This window comes from Lepus europaeus, chromosome 7 (assembly GCF_033115175.1).
Source record: "Lepus europaeus isolate LE1 chromosome 7, mLepTim1.pri, whole genome shotgun sequence".
Lineage (NCBI taxonomy): Eukaryota > Metazoa > Chordata > Mammalia > Lagomorpha > Leporidae > Lepus > Lepus europaeus.
This window is the reverse complement of record NC_084833.1, coordinates 55,923,861-55,937,566: the sequence shown is the minus strand read 5'-3', so window position 1 is coordinate 55,937,566 and position 13,706 is coordinate 55,923,861. Positions and strand designations below refer to the sequence as shown.

Here is a 13,706-nt window from a genome sequence, read left to right as displayed (position 1 = left end):
CCTGGCCAGCTCTCCTCCCAGGCCAGCTAGGTAATGGAAGTCAACAGGGTGCCTTCCCCAAGGAGGTGCACACCTCCTTTAAGATGTACCCCGTGTGAAGAGATAAGTCTGGGCCTCATAACTGACAAGACCTTAAAGCCCACCAGATTATTTTTTTTTTTAATTTTACTTGTTTTAATCAAGTAATGTAGCTGTTGGAAATAGGAACTTTTTTTTTTTTTATTTGACAGAGAGACAGAGAGAAAGGTCTTCCTTCCGTTGGTTCACTCCCCAAATGGCTGCTTCCAATCCAGCTCCCTACTAATACACCTAGGAAAAAGCAGTATATGGTGGGAAATCCAAAGGAAACTTCAGGCTCACGCCTTTGACCTGGCCCAGCTCTGGCCTTTGTGGCCATTTGGGGAGTGAAACAGCAGATAGAAGCTTGCTCTCTCTCTCTTTCTCACTCTCTGTAACTCTGACTTTTAAATAAAGAAAAAAAAAAAACTAATAAATGTAAAAACTGGTTCTTTCAGAAGATCAATAAAATTCAAAAAATTGATCAGGAATCTTTTTTAAAAACACACAAACTGCCAATGCGAAGAATAAAATAGGAGCTGGTGTTGCTGTGTAGAGGATTAACCCACTGCCTGTGATGCTGGAAACCCATATGGGTGCTGGTTCGAGTCCTGGCTGCTCCACTTCCAATCCAGCTCCCTGCTAAGGTACCTGTGAAAGCAGCAAAGGATGACCCAATGACTGGGACCCCTGTCATCCACATGGGAGACCTAGATGAAGCTCCTGGCTCCTGGCTTTGGCATGGGCCAGCCCTGGACATTGTAGCCATTTGTGGTGTGAACCAGCAGATAAAAGCTCTCTCTCTCTCTTTCTGTCTCTCCTCTCTTGGTAACTTGGCCTTTCAAATAAATAAATAAACTAACTGGGGAAAAAAGAATAAAAGAGGTGACACTGCTATAGATGGTACAGACAGTAAAACAGACTATTGCAAAAAAAGAGAAATTTCTTTGTTTTTACCAAAATAAACTTATCGTTTAATTCTATTTTCCATGAACATTCTGATGTATACTCACATGATCAAATATAGAAATAATAATTATGTATTTCATATATATATACAGCAAATGTAGTACATTATTCTGGTATGCCTTAACAAAAAGAGAGCTACAAAATTCTGCAAATAATGGGGAAACTTTAATATAGATTAGCTATCAGGGAATATTAGGAAGTTATTACTATTTTCTTAATTCTGATGATAGTGCCTGTTAAGGAAAATGTTCTTATTCTTAGGAAATGTATACTTAAGTACTCAGGGACTGAAATATCATATCTAAAACTCAGTTCCAAATTCTCTCACAGAAAAAAAAATACATATGAAAGATTTGTAATCGTTGAATTTGAGTCATAGACACAGAAACACTTGTTGCACTATTGCTTCAATTTTGCTATGTGAAATTTTTCATCAGAAAATATTGGAGACTGGGTGAAGTTTCCATAATCATGGCAGAACTTTTTCAAAGAAGGTTACTGTGTGAGTATTCCAGTGAGACTCTTGGTGCCAAGGACCACAGATCCAATTAGGGCACAAGAAAGAGAAAGAAAGACAAGGAAGGAAGGAGGGAAGGAAGGAAAGAAGGAAGGGAGAGATTATTTTTTAAGGACGCAGGTGGACTGGACCTCAAGTAGGGACCTGGCCCCCATGGGGCACTCGGATAGCTCCGGGAACTGCCTGCCTTCCATGGCTCTCTGGGGGACCACCACATGCTTCCTCTGGGTCTCCACATTTGTCGTCCTTTCCAAACTTCCGTCGCCTTCTCAACTCTCCTGTAAGTCTCCCTTTGCTTTCCTCGGTTTCAGATGACCACAGTCAGCAACATTACACACACACATGCCCTTGTAAAAACCTATCGATCTCTCTCCCCCTCTCTAACTCTGTCAAAATAAACAAATAAATATTTTTAAAAAGAAGACAATATGACCATTCTCAGCACTTTTATTTGACCACGCACTACAGATTGTAGCCATTGTACCAAGACACCTAAAATAAGGAGGTGGGTATTTGTCACAGTGGTTAATGTGCTGCTTCAGATACTCACATCACATATTGAAGTGCCTGGGTACAAGTTCTGGCTCTACTTTTTTTTTTTTTTTTCATTTATTTATTTTTTAATATTTATTTATTTATTTATTTAGACAGGCAGAGTGGATAGTGAGAGAGAGAGAGAGAAAGAGAGAGAGAGAGAGAGAGAGAGAGAAAGGTCTTCCTTTTTGCCGTTGGTTCACCCTCCAATGGCCGCTGCGGCTGGCGCATCTCGCTGATCCGAAGCCAGGAGCCAGGTGCTTCTCCTGGTCTCCCATGCGGGTGCAGGGCCCAAGGACTTGGGCCATCCTCTACTGTACTCCCGGGCCATAGCAGAGAGCTGGCCTGGAAGAGGGGCAACCGGGATAGAATCCGGCGCCCCGACCGGCACTAGAACCCGGTGTGCCGGCGCCGCAAGGCGGAGGATTAGCCTGTTAAGCCACGGTGCCGGCCTTTTTCATTTATTTATTTGAAAGAGTTACAGAGAGAGGTAGAGACAGAGAGAGAGGTCTTCCATCCGCTGGTTCACTCCCCAGATGGCCACAACGGCCGAAGCTGAGCCGATCTGAAGTCAAGAGCCAGGAGATTCTTCCAGGTCTCCCATGTGGGTGCAGGGGCCCAAGCACTTGAGCCATCTTGTACTGCCTTCCCAGGCCATAGCAGAGAGCTGGATCGGAAGAGGAGGAGCCAGGACTAGAACCGGCATCCATATGGGATGCCAGCACCCCAGGCAGGGCTTTAACCTGCTGCACCACAGCACCGGCCCCCTGGCTCCACTTTCAATTCCAGCTTCCTGCTAATGTACATCCTGGGAGGTAGCAGCAATGACTTGAGTAATTGGGTCCCTGCCACCCATGTGGGAAATCCAAATTGAGTTCCAGACTCCCAGCTTCAGCCAGACCCAGTTCTGATTGCTGCAAGCAGGTGGACAGTGTACCAGTAGATGGAAGAATTCTCTTTGACTCTATGTCCCTCTTTCAAAGAAATAAAAATAAATAAAAAAATTTTTGAAAGACAAAATGAGGTCTGGCACTCTGGCACAGCAGGTGAAGCTGCTACCTGCAATGCCATGCCAGCATCTCATATGAAAACCGGCTCAAGTCCAGGCTGCCCCACTTCTGATTCAGCTCCCTGCTATTATGCCTGAGAAAGCAGTAGAGGATGGCCCAAGTAGTTGGGCCCCTGCCACCTATGTGGAAGACTTGATTGGAGTTCCAGGCTCCTAGCTTCAGCCTGGCCCAGCCCTGGCCATTGCAGCCATTTGGGAGTAAACCAGCAGATGGAAGATATCTGTTTCTTCTGCTCTCTCTCTCTCCAACTCTTTTTTTTCCTTTTTTAAGATTTATTTATTTGAGAGGCAGAGGCAAGCAGAGAGGGAGAGAGAGGGGGGGGTAAGAGAGAGAGAGAGAGAGAGAGTGTGTCTTCCATCCGCTGGTTCACTCCCCAAATGGCCGCAACAGCCAGAGCTGGGCTGATCCAAAGCTAGGAGCCAGGAACTTCCTCCGGGTCTCCCACACGAGTGCAGGGGCCCAAAGACTTGGGCCATCTTCTACTGCTTTCCCAGGCCATGGCAGAGAGCTGGATTGAAGTGGGGCAGCCAGGAATCTAACCAGAGCACCACAGATGGCGGCTTTAACAACTACGCTACAGCACCAGCCCTTCTAACTTTCAAATAAATAAATTTTATAGAAAAAAAAAAAAGAGAGAAAACAAAGTACTAAATTGGAAAGGAAAAAGTAAAACTACCATTATTCATGTTACATTATGATGTATATAGAAAATCTGTGGAGAGACCAGCGATGTGGTGTGGCAGGTGGGGCCACCGCCTGCAGTGCCAGCATCCCATATGGGCGCCAGTTCAAGACCTGGCTGCTCCACTTCCGATCCAGCTCTCTGCTATGGCCTGGGAAGGCAGTACAAGATGGCTCAAGTGCTTGGGCCCCTGCACCCACATGGGAAACCTGGAAGAAGCTCCTGGCTCCTAGCTTTGGATTGGCACAGCTCCGGCCATTGCAGCCAAGTAGAAAGTGAACCAGTGGATGGAAGACCTCTCTTTCTCTCTTTGCCTCTCCTCACTCTATAATTCTGACTTTCAAGTAAATAAATAAATCTTCTAAAAAAATCTGTGGAATGAATAAAAGATAATTTATATGGCTGTAAACAAAATATAAACTTACAAACTATTATATGTCTATGTATGAGCAATAAATGATCAGATACTAAAATTAGTATTACATTAGCATCAAATTTAAAAAGCACAAAAAAACCTTAAATACTTGGGCTAAGATTTGACAAAAGATTTGTAAAATATGTATCCTGAAACTATGTAACACTGTTAACAAAATTAATGAAGATTTAAATAAATGAAGAGATATGCCATGTTCATGGATCAGAAGACTCAATATTGTTAGTATGCCAAATACAAATCAAATCTTAGAAGGTTTTTTGTAGAAATTGGCAAGCTGATTGTGGATATATATAGAAATACAAGAAACCGGCCGGCGCCGTGGCTTAACAGGCTAATCCTCCGCCTTGTGGCGCCGGCACACCGGGTTCTAGTGCCGGTCGGGGCGCCGGATTCTATCCCGGTTGCCCCTCTTCCAGGCCAGCTCTCTGCTATGGCCCGGGAAGGCAGTGGAGGATGGCCCAAGTCCTTAGGCCCTGCACCCGCATGGGAGACCAGGAGAAGCACCTGGCTTCTGGCTTCGGATCAGCACGATGCGCCGGCCGCAGCAGCCATTGGAGGGTGAACCAACGGCAAAAAGGAAGACCTTTCTCTCTCTCTCTCTCTCATTATCCACTCTGCCTGTCAAAAAAAAAAAAAAAAAAGAAAGAAAGAAAGAAAGAGAAAAATACAAGAAACCTAAAATAACCAAAACAACTGTGAAAAGAAGAAAAGAGTTGCAGACTATCACTATCTGAGTACAAAACTTAACATAAAGCTATAGTAATCAAAACATTGTAGAACTGGCATACATTGGACTAACAGAAAAACGGAACAAAACAGAGAATTCAGAAAAATACACACACATATAGATCGATCACTGACATGTACACCAACCCATAAAGGCAATTTTTTAAAAATTTATTTCATTTACTTGAAAGGCAGAGTTACCCAGAGAGAGATGGAGAGACCGAAGAGATCTTCCATCTGTTGGTTCATTCCCCTGATGGTTGAAACATCCAAGGCTGGGCCAAGCAGAAGCCAGAAGCTCCTTCTGGGTCTCTCACATGGGTGGCAGAGGCCCAAGCATTTGGGCCATTTTCCACTACTTTCTCAGGGGAATTGGCAGGAAGCTGGATCAGAAGTAGGGCAGCCTGGACTCAAACTGGCACATATGGGATGCTAGCATCACAGGCAGCAGTTTTACCAGTTATATCACAATGCCAGACCCAAAGGCAATTATTTAGAGAAAGGACAATCTCAACAGATGCATATCTGGGCTGGTGAAGTGGCCTAGCAAGTAAAGCTGCCGCCTGCAGTGCTGGTACCATATGGGTGCCAGTTCTAGTCCCAGCTGCACCACTTCTGATCCAACTGTCCATTATGGCCTGGAAAAGCTGCGGAAGATGGCCCAAGTATTTGGGCTCCTGAACCCATGTGGAAGATCTGGAAGAAGCTCCAGGCTCCTGACTTTGGATCAGCTCAGTTCCAGCCATTGTAGCCATTTGAGGAGTAAGCCTGTAGATGGAAGATTCTGTCTCTTTCTCTCTCTCTGCCTCTGCCTCTCTTTAACTCTGCCTTTCAAATAAATAAATAAGTCTTTTAAAAAAAGAAACAAACCAACAAACAAAAACGGATGGAGGGGCTGGCACCATGGCTCACTTGGTTAATCCTCCACCTGCGGCGCTGACATCCCATATGGGCTCCGGGTTCTAGTCCCAGTTGCTACTCTTCCAGTCCAGCTCTGCTGTGGCCCGGGAAGGCAGTGGAGGATGGCCCAAGTGCTTGGGCCCCTGCACCCATATGGGAGACCAGGAAGAAGCACCTGGCTCCTGGCTTTGGATCAGCATAGCTCCGGCCGTAGAGGCCATTTGGGAGTTGAACCAATGAAAGGAAGACCTTTCTCTCTTTCTCTCTCTCTCATTGTCTAACTCTATCTGTCAAATTAAAAAAAAAAAAAAAAAAAACAACCAGATGGATATTCAAATGAAAAAAAAAAAAAAATGAACCTGGGTTATGTAGCTTACACAACTTTCAAAATTAACTTGAAATGGGGCTGGTGCTGTGGCGCAGCAGGTTAATGCCCTGGCCTGAAGTGCCAGCATCCCATGTGGGCGCCAGTTCGAGACCCAGCTGCTCTACTTCACATCCAGCTCTCTGCTATGGCCTGCAAAAGCAGTAGAAGACAGCCCAAGTCCACCCACGTGGTAGACCCAGAAGAAGCTCCTGGCTCCTGGCTTCGGATCCAATTGGGGAGTGAACCAGCGGATGGAAGACCTCTCTCTCTCTCTCCCTCTCTCTCTCTCTGCCTCTCCTCTCTCTATAACTCTGACTTTCAAATAAATAAATAAATTTTTTTTAAAAAAAGAGCACTGCCACATCTCTTTAAAAAAAAAATTTAACTTGAAATGGACCATAGGTCTAATGCAAATATTAAAACTTCTAAAAACTTCCCAGAGGAAATACAGAAGAAAAAAAACTATGTGACATCTTAAATAGGCAAAAATTTCTTAGATGCAATAAAAGCACAAACCATAAAAATTAGGGTTCATCAATATTAAAAACTTTGCTTTCCAAAAGACACTGTTGAGAGAACAAAAAGACAAACCACAAAGTATGAGAAATATTTGTAAATCACGCATTTGATTAAAGGACTTATATCTAAAATATACAAAGAACTTTCAAAACTCAATAGCAAAACAAATAATCCAATAAAAAATGGACTAGGGGAGAGTGCCGTGGCTCACTTGGTTAATACTCCACCTGTGACACTGGCATCCCATATGGGCGCCGGGTTCTAATCCCAGTCCAGCTCTCTGTTGTGGCCCAGGAGGGCAGTTAAGGATGGCCCAAGTACTTGGGCCCTTGCACCCACATAGGAGACCAGGAAGGAGCACCTGGCTCCTGGCTTCGGATCAGCACAGCACTGGCCGTAGCGGCCATTTGGGGAGTGAACCAACGGAAGGAAGACCTTTCTCTCTGTCTCGCTCTCTCACTGTCTATAACTACCTATCAAATTAAAAAAAAAAAAAAAAAAGGACTAAAAGTCTGAATAAACATCTCACCAGAGAGGATGTATCAATGACAAATAAACATGAAAAACTGTTTACCATCATTAGTCACTAGGTACACACAAATCAAAATCATGGTTAAGATTCTACTTGAGGGGTCAGCACTGTAGCACAACGGGTTAAAGCTCTGGCCTGAGGCACCGGCATCCCATATGGGTACCGGTTCTAGTTCCAGCTGCTTCTCTTCTGATCCAGCTCTCTGCTACAGCCTGGGAAAGCAGCACAAGATGGCCCAAGTCCTTGAGCTGCTGCACCCACATGGGAGACCTGGAGGAAGTTCCTTACTCCTGCCTTCAGATCAGCTCAGTTCTGGCCCTTGCGGCCATCTGGGGAGGAGTATCTCTCTCTCTCTCTCTCTCTCTCTTTCTCTCTCTCTCTCCTTCTCTCTGTAACTCTTTCAAATAAGTAAATTAAATAAATCTTTTAAAAAATGATTCTACTTGAAGTTATTAAAATGGCTAAAATAGAAAATACTAACCAATGTTGGCAACAATATGGGAGAACCAGAACTCACACACTGATAGTGGAAATGTAAAATGGTACAACTATGTTCGAAGACAGTTTGGCAGTTTCTTTTAAAAGTTAATATAAAGATACCATATGATCTGATTGTTCCACTCTAAAACTAAACAATCTCTTTGACACCCATCTTTCTGAAATGAATATACAAATGAGGATTAGTTAATTCTTTCTTCCACATTTGAAACTACATTATCTGGCCACAACTGAAACCAAAATAACTCTAATTAGTATGCTGCAATGTTGTTCAATACGTGCATTACAGATGGGATGCTAACTGATTGCCTCAAACCTCTGTAGACAGGTAGGACCTCAAGGGGCTAGAGAGCTTCTGGCTTTTATAGTCTCTAGCTATAAACAGACCTTTCCCCCTTTACTCCAATATGCCATACAAAATATTGTCGTTTTCAAGTATAACACAACCTGAAAAACATTGTGAAGTCCTGATTTAAAGCAACAATATAGTTTGGGAGATGGCACTTTAAAACCACAGTCCTTTAAAATCTCCATCAAGTTTCCCAGATACAAAGTCTTAGTCAGGGTTCACAAATCTGAAGCCTAATGTGTTCCAGGATGCAAGGATGATTATGAAGGAGTAATTAATCTACCTGCACAGGCAATATGTCCTCAAGCCTTAGCCAACAGGACTGTCTTGGGCTGGAAAGGAGTTAAAGTTAGAGAATAAAACATATAAAGTCACTGGGGCCCGGTGTTGTGGTATAGTGGGTAAAGCCGCTGCCTGTAATGTTGGCATCCCATATAGGCAACCGTTTGTATCCCAGCTGTTCCACTTCTGATCCAGTATCAGAAGATGGCCCAGGTGTTTGGACCCCTGCTACCCAAGTTGGAGACCTGGAAGAAGCTCCTGGCTCCAAGCTTCTACCTGGCCCAGCCCTGGCTGTATCGAGGAGTGAACCAGCGGATGGAAGCTCGCTCACTCTCTCTCTCTCTCTCTCTCTCTCTCCTCCCTCCCTCCCTCTGTAACTCAGACTTTCAAATAAGTAAATTTTTAAAAACAAATGTTAAGATCACAAACAAGACAATGTTCAAACTGCCACCAGTTATATCTTCCAAAGCTAAAAAAAGTTCATTCATTAGGCAAATATTTGTTGAGCACTTACCATATGCTGGGCATTTAGTATGTAGTTTTAATACTTGGTAAACGAACAAAATCTACAAAAAGGCTATAACAAAGACATTGAACATCTCACAATAAACTTAAAAACACTACTAAATCTAATAGTTTAAGCTGAGACTATTCTGAGCTAAGATGATCTAGATGGCAGCCTCTGGATAAAAAAAGGTAGGTCTAATCATTCATGCACCAAACAACTTCTAATATCTGCATGTGCTATGCGCGATGTTCCAAAGCTGGAGGAAAAAGAAAGAGGAAACACAGTCTCTGCCCCTAATCTGTTCCCTGAGAATGACAGCTCAAAAGAACAGAGACCAAAGTGGCGGCAAGAACAAAGCACCAAAGCACCTCAGGAGCAGGGAGGAGTATTCAAGTGACTCAGCCTGGCAGCATCAGAAAAGTTTCACAGCACACAAACTGGCTAGGCTTTTTCAACAAACACTGTCAACTGCATACTTGTAATTCATTTACCCCTAATATTGTTCAGGGTAACATTATACCCTGTTCCATTTCATAGCCTTTCCTGCTCTTAAGGATGGTCATATAACATGATTCTGGCCTATGAGAAATCAAAGTTGTGAATTTCTGAGAAAGCTCTTGCTTTCTCATAAAAGGGGGAAAACAGAGCTAGCATCAACCTTCCCCTCCTCTTGCACTGAATATGAATATAATAAGCCGTTTGTAACCGTGAGGCAACAGTATGAATACAAAAGTCAACATGCTAAAGATGGCCAAATAAAAAGACAGAATCTCAGTTTCTGATTACACTATTTAGCAGCTGAACAAACACTGGTAACCACCAATTCTGCACTTCTTGCTAATCTGAGAAAAATAACCAACATTTGCTTAACTATTGCTGATTACCATCTACCACAGTGGGACTCATTCTTAACTGACACAATGTTAAAGGATGAGAAGTTATCAGGTGGGGGGGGGGGACATTGCAGGCAATGGTAACAACATGCAAAAAGGCAGAAACAGAGAAAGAGAAACAGGGACATGTTGTGACATAATCCAACAGGTTACAATGGACAGCTGAAAGGAGGCCTTACCTGCTTCATTCACAGTGGTACACTTCTGGTACATAGATGTGCGGAGAGTAGGTGTCCGAACATTCAACAGCCTGATCTTGTCTACTCGGGAATCAAATACCCGGAGCACAGGATCTTTATCATCATCATCATGACACATGATTTTGTTGTCAATGAAAGAAGCAAACATCTGCGTCTCCAAGAATCTTGAGAGGAAGGGCAGGTAGGGCTCAGGCTGATCTGACAGAAAGGATGCCTGTTAGGACCAAATGAAGAGTTATTGTCAGCTTTGACCAGCAAAGATAACAGACCAAATGGATGCAGAAGGTTAGTTCTTCTCTGGAGCTTCCTAAGTCTATGAAAAGCTGGAAAATTCTTTCTTCATACACACACACACACACACAAGTTCAAACTTCAACACTGGCCCAAACTTACTCAGGTACTAATCAGACAACCAATCTTCCCAGAATACTGATTCAATCCAAATGGGCATCACCGCCTTAGGAGAGCCCACCTGTTCTTTAAAAGTAACAAACTCTATTTTAACATCAGAAGGACCATGAAACTTGTTTCCAACAATATTATGAAAGAAAAGAAAATCTCATATTGTTACTTCTTCAAGATATGACTCTAAATTCTCTTCTCCAGAAGGATTACACTCACTTTATCAAAATTTTGCATCTGCTCCCTGTTGGTAAACCAGGATTCCTTATCCTGGCTTGGCTGAATGACAAACACTTCATAATCTGCAAACATCTGAGTGAAACGATTTGCAAAAACTTCCCGGATCTGAATGTTCAGCTGGTAAATCCTGAGTTCTTCTTCATCACACTGAACCTTGAGATCCTTATTACTGCTAGTATCTTCACGTACTTCCAGCTACAAAAAAGAAACAATGTGAATACACAAAGAAATCCAACTCCTCTGATTTTTTCACAGTGGTCATTTACCTAGCAGCAAGTGGTTAGAACAAATGAAGGGAAAACAATAAAAGAAAGAAACTGATTTTCACACAAAGAAGAAATAAATAATGAAAGAGTTTCACTTGAAGGTATCCAGCAGAAAGACCCCAGTTCTCTCTGTCTCTCTCTCTAGCTCTGTCAAAAAAAAAAAACAAAAAAAAACAAAAACAGGACTCGAACTCAAGAGGCACAGTGCTAGCCTCAGCCTAGCTACTTCTGAGGCATTTAATCTTAGGCAAAACACTTAAGCTCCTGAAACTTCAGTTTCTTAATAATAACAATCACATACTATTATTAATACCTGCTTCATTTGCTTTAGGTTGCAGTGAAACTCATAGAGAAAAGGATCTGAAAGAGATCTGAACATAAGGATTACCATCGTCATCCCTCCAAGTCACTCTTAGTGTTCACACAGAATGACAGCAGGCTCTCTTTGATGTCCAGGTGAGAAGCTATCTAGATTTATATCCAAGTAGCACTTAGTGTCATGAGTTCAGTGCTGTGGCGCAGTGGGTTAAAGCCCTGGCCTGCAGTACCGGCATCCCATATGGGAGCCGGTTAAAGTCTCAAACTGCTCCACTTCTGATTCAGCTCCCTGCTAATATGCCTGGGAAAACAGCAGAGGATGGCCCAAGTTCTTGGGTCCCTACACTCACGCGGGAGACCAGGAGAAAGCTCCTGGCTCCTGGCTTTGGATTGGCTCAGCTCCAGCCACTAAGGTCATTTAGAGAGTGAACCAGCGATGGAAGATCTCTTTCTCTCTGTCTCTACCTCTCTCTGTAACTCTTTCAAATAAATAAAACAAATCTTAAAAAAACAAACAAAAAACAAAAAAAAAACAGATAGTGTCTGCCAGAGCTGAATCCAGAGCCTCTCATACACAGCAGTCCTTTACTACTCATTATGCCCTGCCCTGAACTGGATGCCTTCCTATCCCATACCTTAAACCAGGTCAGTACCTTAGCACAGACCAACCTTGCCATAGACTTCCATACAAAAGCACTTTACCTTTTCCAGGCTCACCCCAGTCCTCTTGACCAAGGCTTGCAGCCGGGCGATAGTTTCATTCTCCTTGAGGAGCTCATAGGAATGCAAAGGGGAGCCAGCAATGTTCCCATTCCTCTTGTCAGAGACAAACTCAGAGGCTCGGAGCCTCTTCAGCTTGGAGGCACTCTCGCTGCAGTGAAGGTTGCCCTCAGGGGGAATGCCAAACGCCATGAGAATCTCAGACACTTCTTGGACAAACTCCAATTTATTGGGAAACTGAGGCAAGTCCTCTGGCAGTTCAATGAAGTGGTTGTCAATGTCCACAAAGCAGAGGTTAGCCTGGGAGTAACAACAGAAGGAGGTTGTGAACCCCAGGTTTTTAGAAAGGATAATGAACATGAGAGAGAAAACACCTAAAATGGACATGTATGAAATTTAAATAAATAAAGATGGGACTCAGAAATCAGACAGACCTGAGTTCCACTCTTCCTCTGCCAATTTCTAGGATGTATGACTTAACCTCTTTGATTTTATTTCCTCAGCCACAAAATGAAGATAAAGTGATAAAAACACTTATGTTACAGAGTGGTGGGAATATTATATTATCGCAGTTGTTAAGAATATAACACAAAATTCTTACATATGATATAAATACTCATTAAATGTTTGACAAGAAGCAGGCATTGTAGTGCAGTGGGTTAAGCCACCACTTATGACACAAGCATCCCATGCCAGTTCTAGTCCTAGTTGCCCAGCTTTGGATCCAGCTCCCTGTTAATGCACCTGGGAAGGCACAAAAGACAGCCCAAGTGCTTGGGCCCTTGCCACCCATCTGGCAGAGTTGGATGGAGTTCCTGGTTCCTGGCTTCAATCTCATCAAGCCATAGCTGTTCCTGGCATTGGGAGAGTGAGGCAGTGGAAGGAAGATGGATCTAGATCTTGATATCTCTCTCTCTGTCTCTCCGCTACCCCCCCCCCAAAGCTGTACCTTTAAATAAATAAATAAATATTTAAAAAAATAAATGTCTGACCAATTTTTGAACATTAGGAGTGAGTTAGAATGTCTAGGTGAGTTAGAATGTCTAGGGGCCGGCGTTGTGGCACAGTGGGTAAAAGCTGCCATCTGTAATGCTGGCATCCATATAGGCTAGCTTTAAGATTGCTCCTGGCCAGTGCCACGGCTCAATAGGCTAATCCTCCACCTGCGGCGCCGGCACACCAGGTTCTAGTCCCGGTCGGGGCACCGGATTCTGTCCCGGTTGCCCCTCTTCCAGGCCAGCTCTCTGCTATGGCCCGGAAAGGCAGTGGAGGATGGCCCAAGTGCTTGGGCCCTGCACCCTATGGGAGACCAAGAGAAGCACCTGGCTCCTGCCTTCGGATTAGTGTGGTGCGCTGGCCGTGGCGGCCATTGGAGGGTGAACCAACGGCAAAAGGAAGACCTTTCTCTCTCTCTCTCTCACTGTCCACTCTGTCAAAAAAAAAGATTGCTCCTGCCCTGGCCTGAAGAGCCGGAATCCCATGTGGTCACCAGTTCTAGTCCTGGCTGCTCCTCTTCCAATCCAGCTCTTGGGCCCCTGCACCCACGTGGGAGACCTTCAAAAAGCTCCTGGCTCCTGACTTCGGATCAGTGCAGCTCCAGCCATTGCGGCCATCGGAGTGAACCAGTGGATGGAAGATCTCTCTCTCTGTCTCTACCTCTCCTCTCACTATAACTCTGTCTTTCAAATAAATAAAAAATAAATCTTTAAAAAAAAAAAAAA

At 43.8% G+C, this 13,706-nt stretch overlaps 1 protein-coding gene across 1 annotated transcript in view; it reads right to left on the bottom strand.

Moving 5' to 3' along the window:
- Window positions 1-13,706, bottom strand: part of DENND5A (DENN domain containing 5A) — a 126,795-nt gene that overhangs the window by 39,254 nt on the left and 73,835 nt on the right. Inside the window, exons 6-8 of the mRNA XM_062196530.1 lie at window positions 11,968-12,285; window positions 10,661-10,876; window positions 10,019-10,253 (exon numbers count right to left, since the gene is read on the bottom strand). Of these exons, the coding sequence (XP_062052514.1) occupies window positions 10,019-10,253; window positions 10,661-10,876; window positions 11,968-12,285 (769 nt within the window). The remainder of the gene's footprint in view (window positions 1-10,018; window positions 10,254-10,660; window positions 10,877-11,967; window positions 12,286-13,706) is intronic.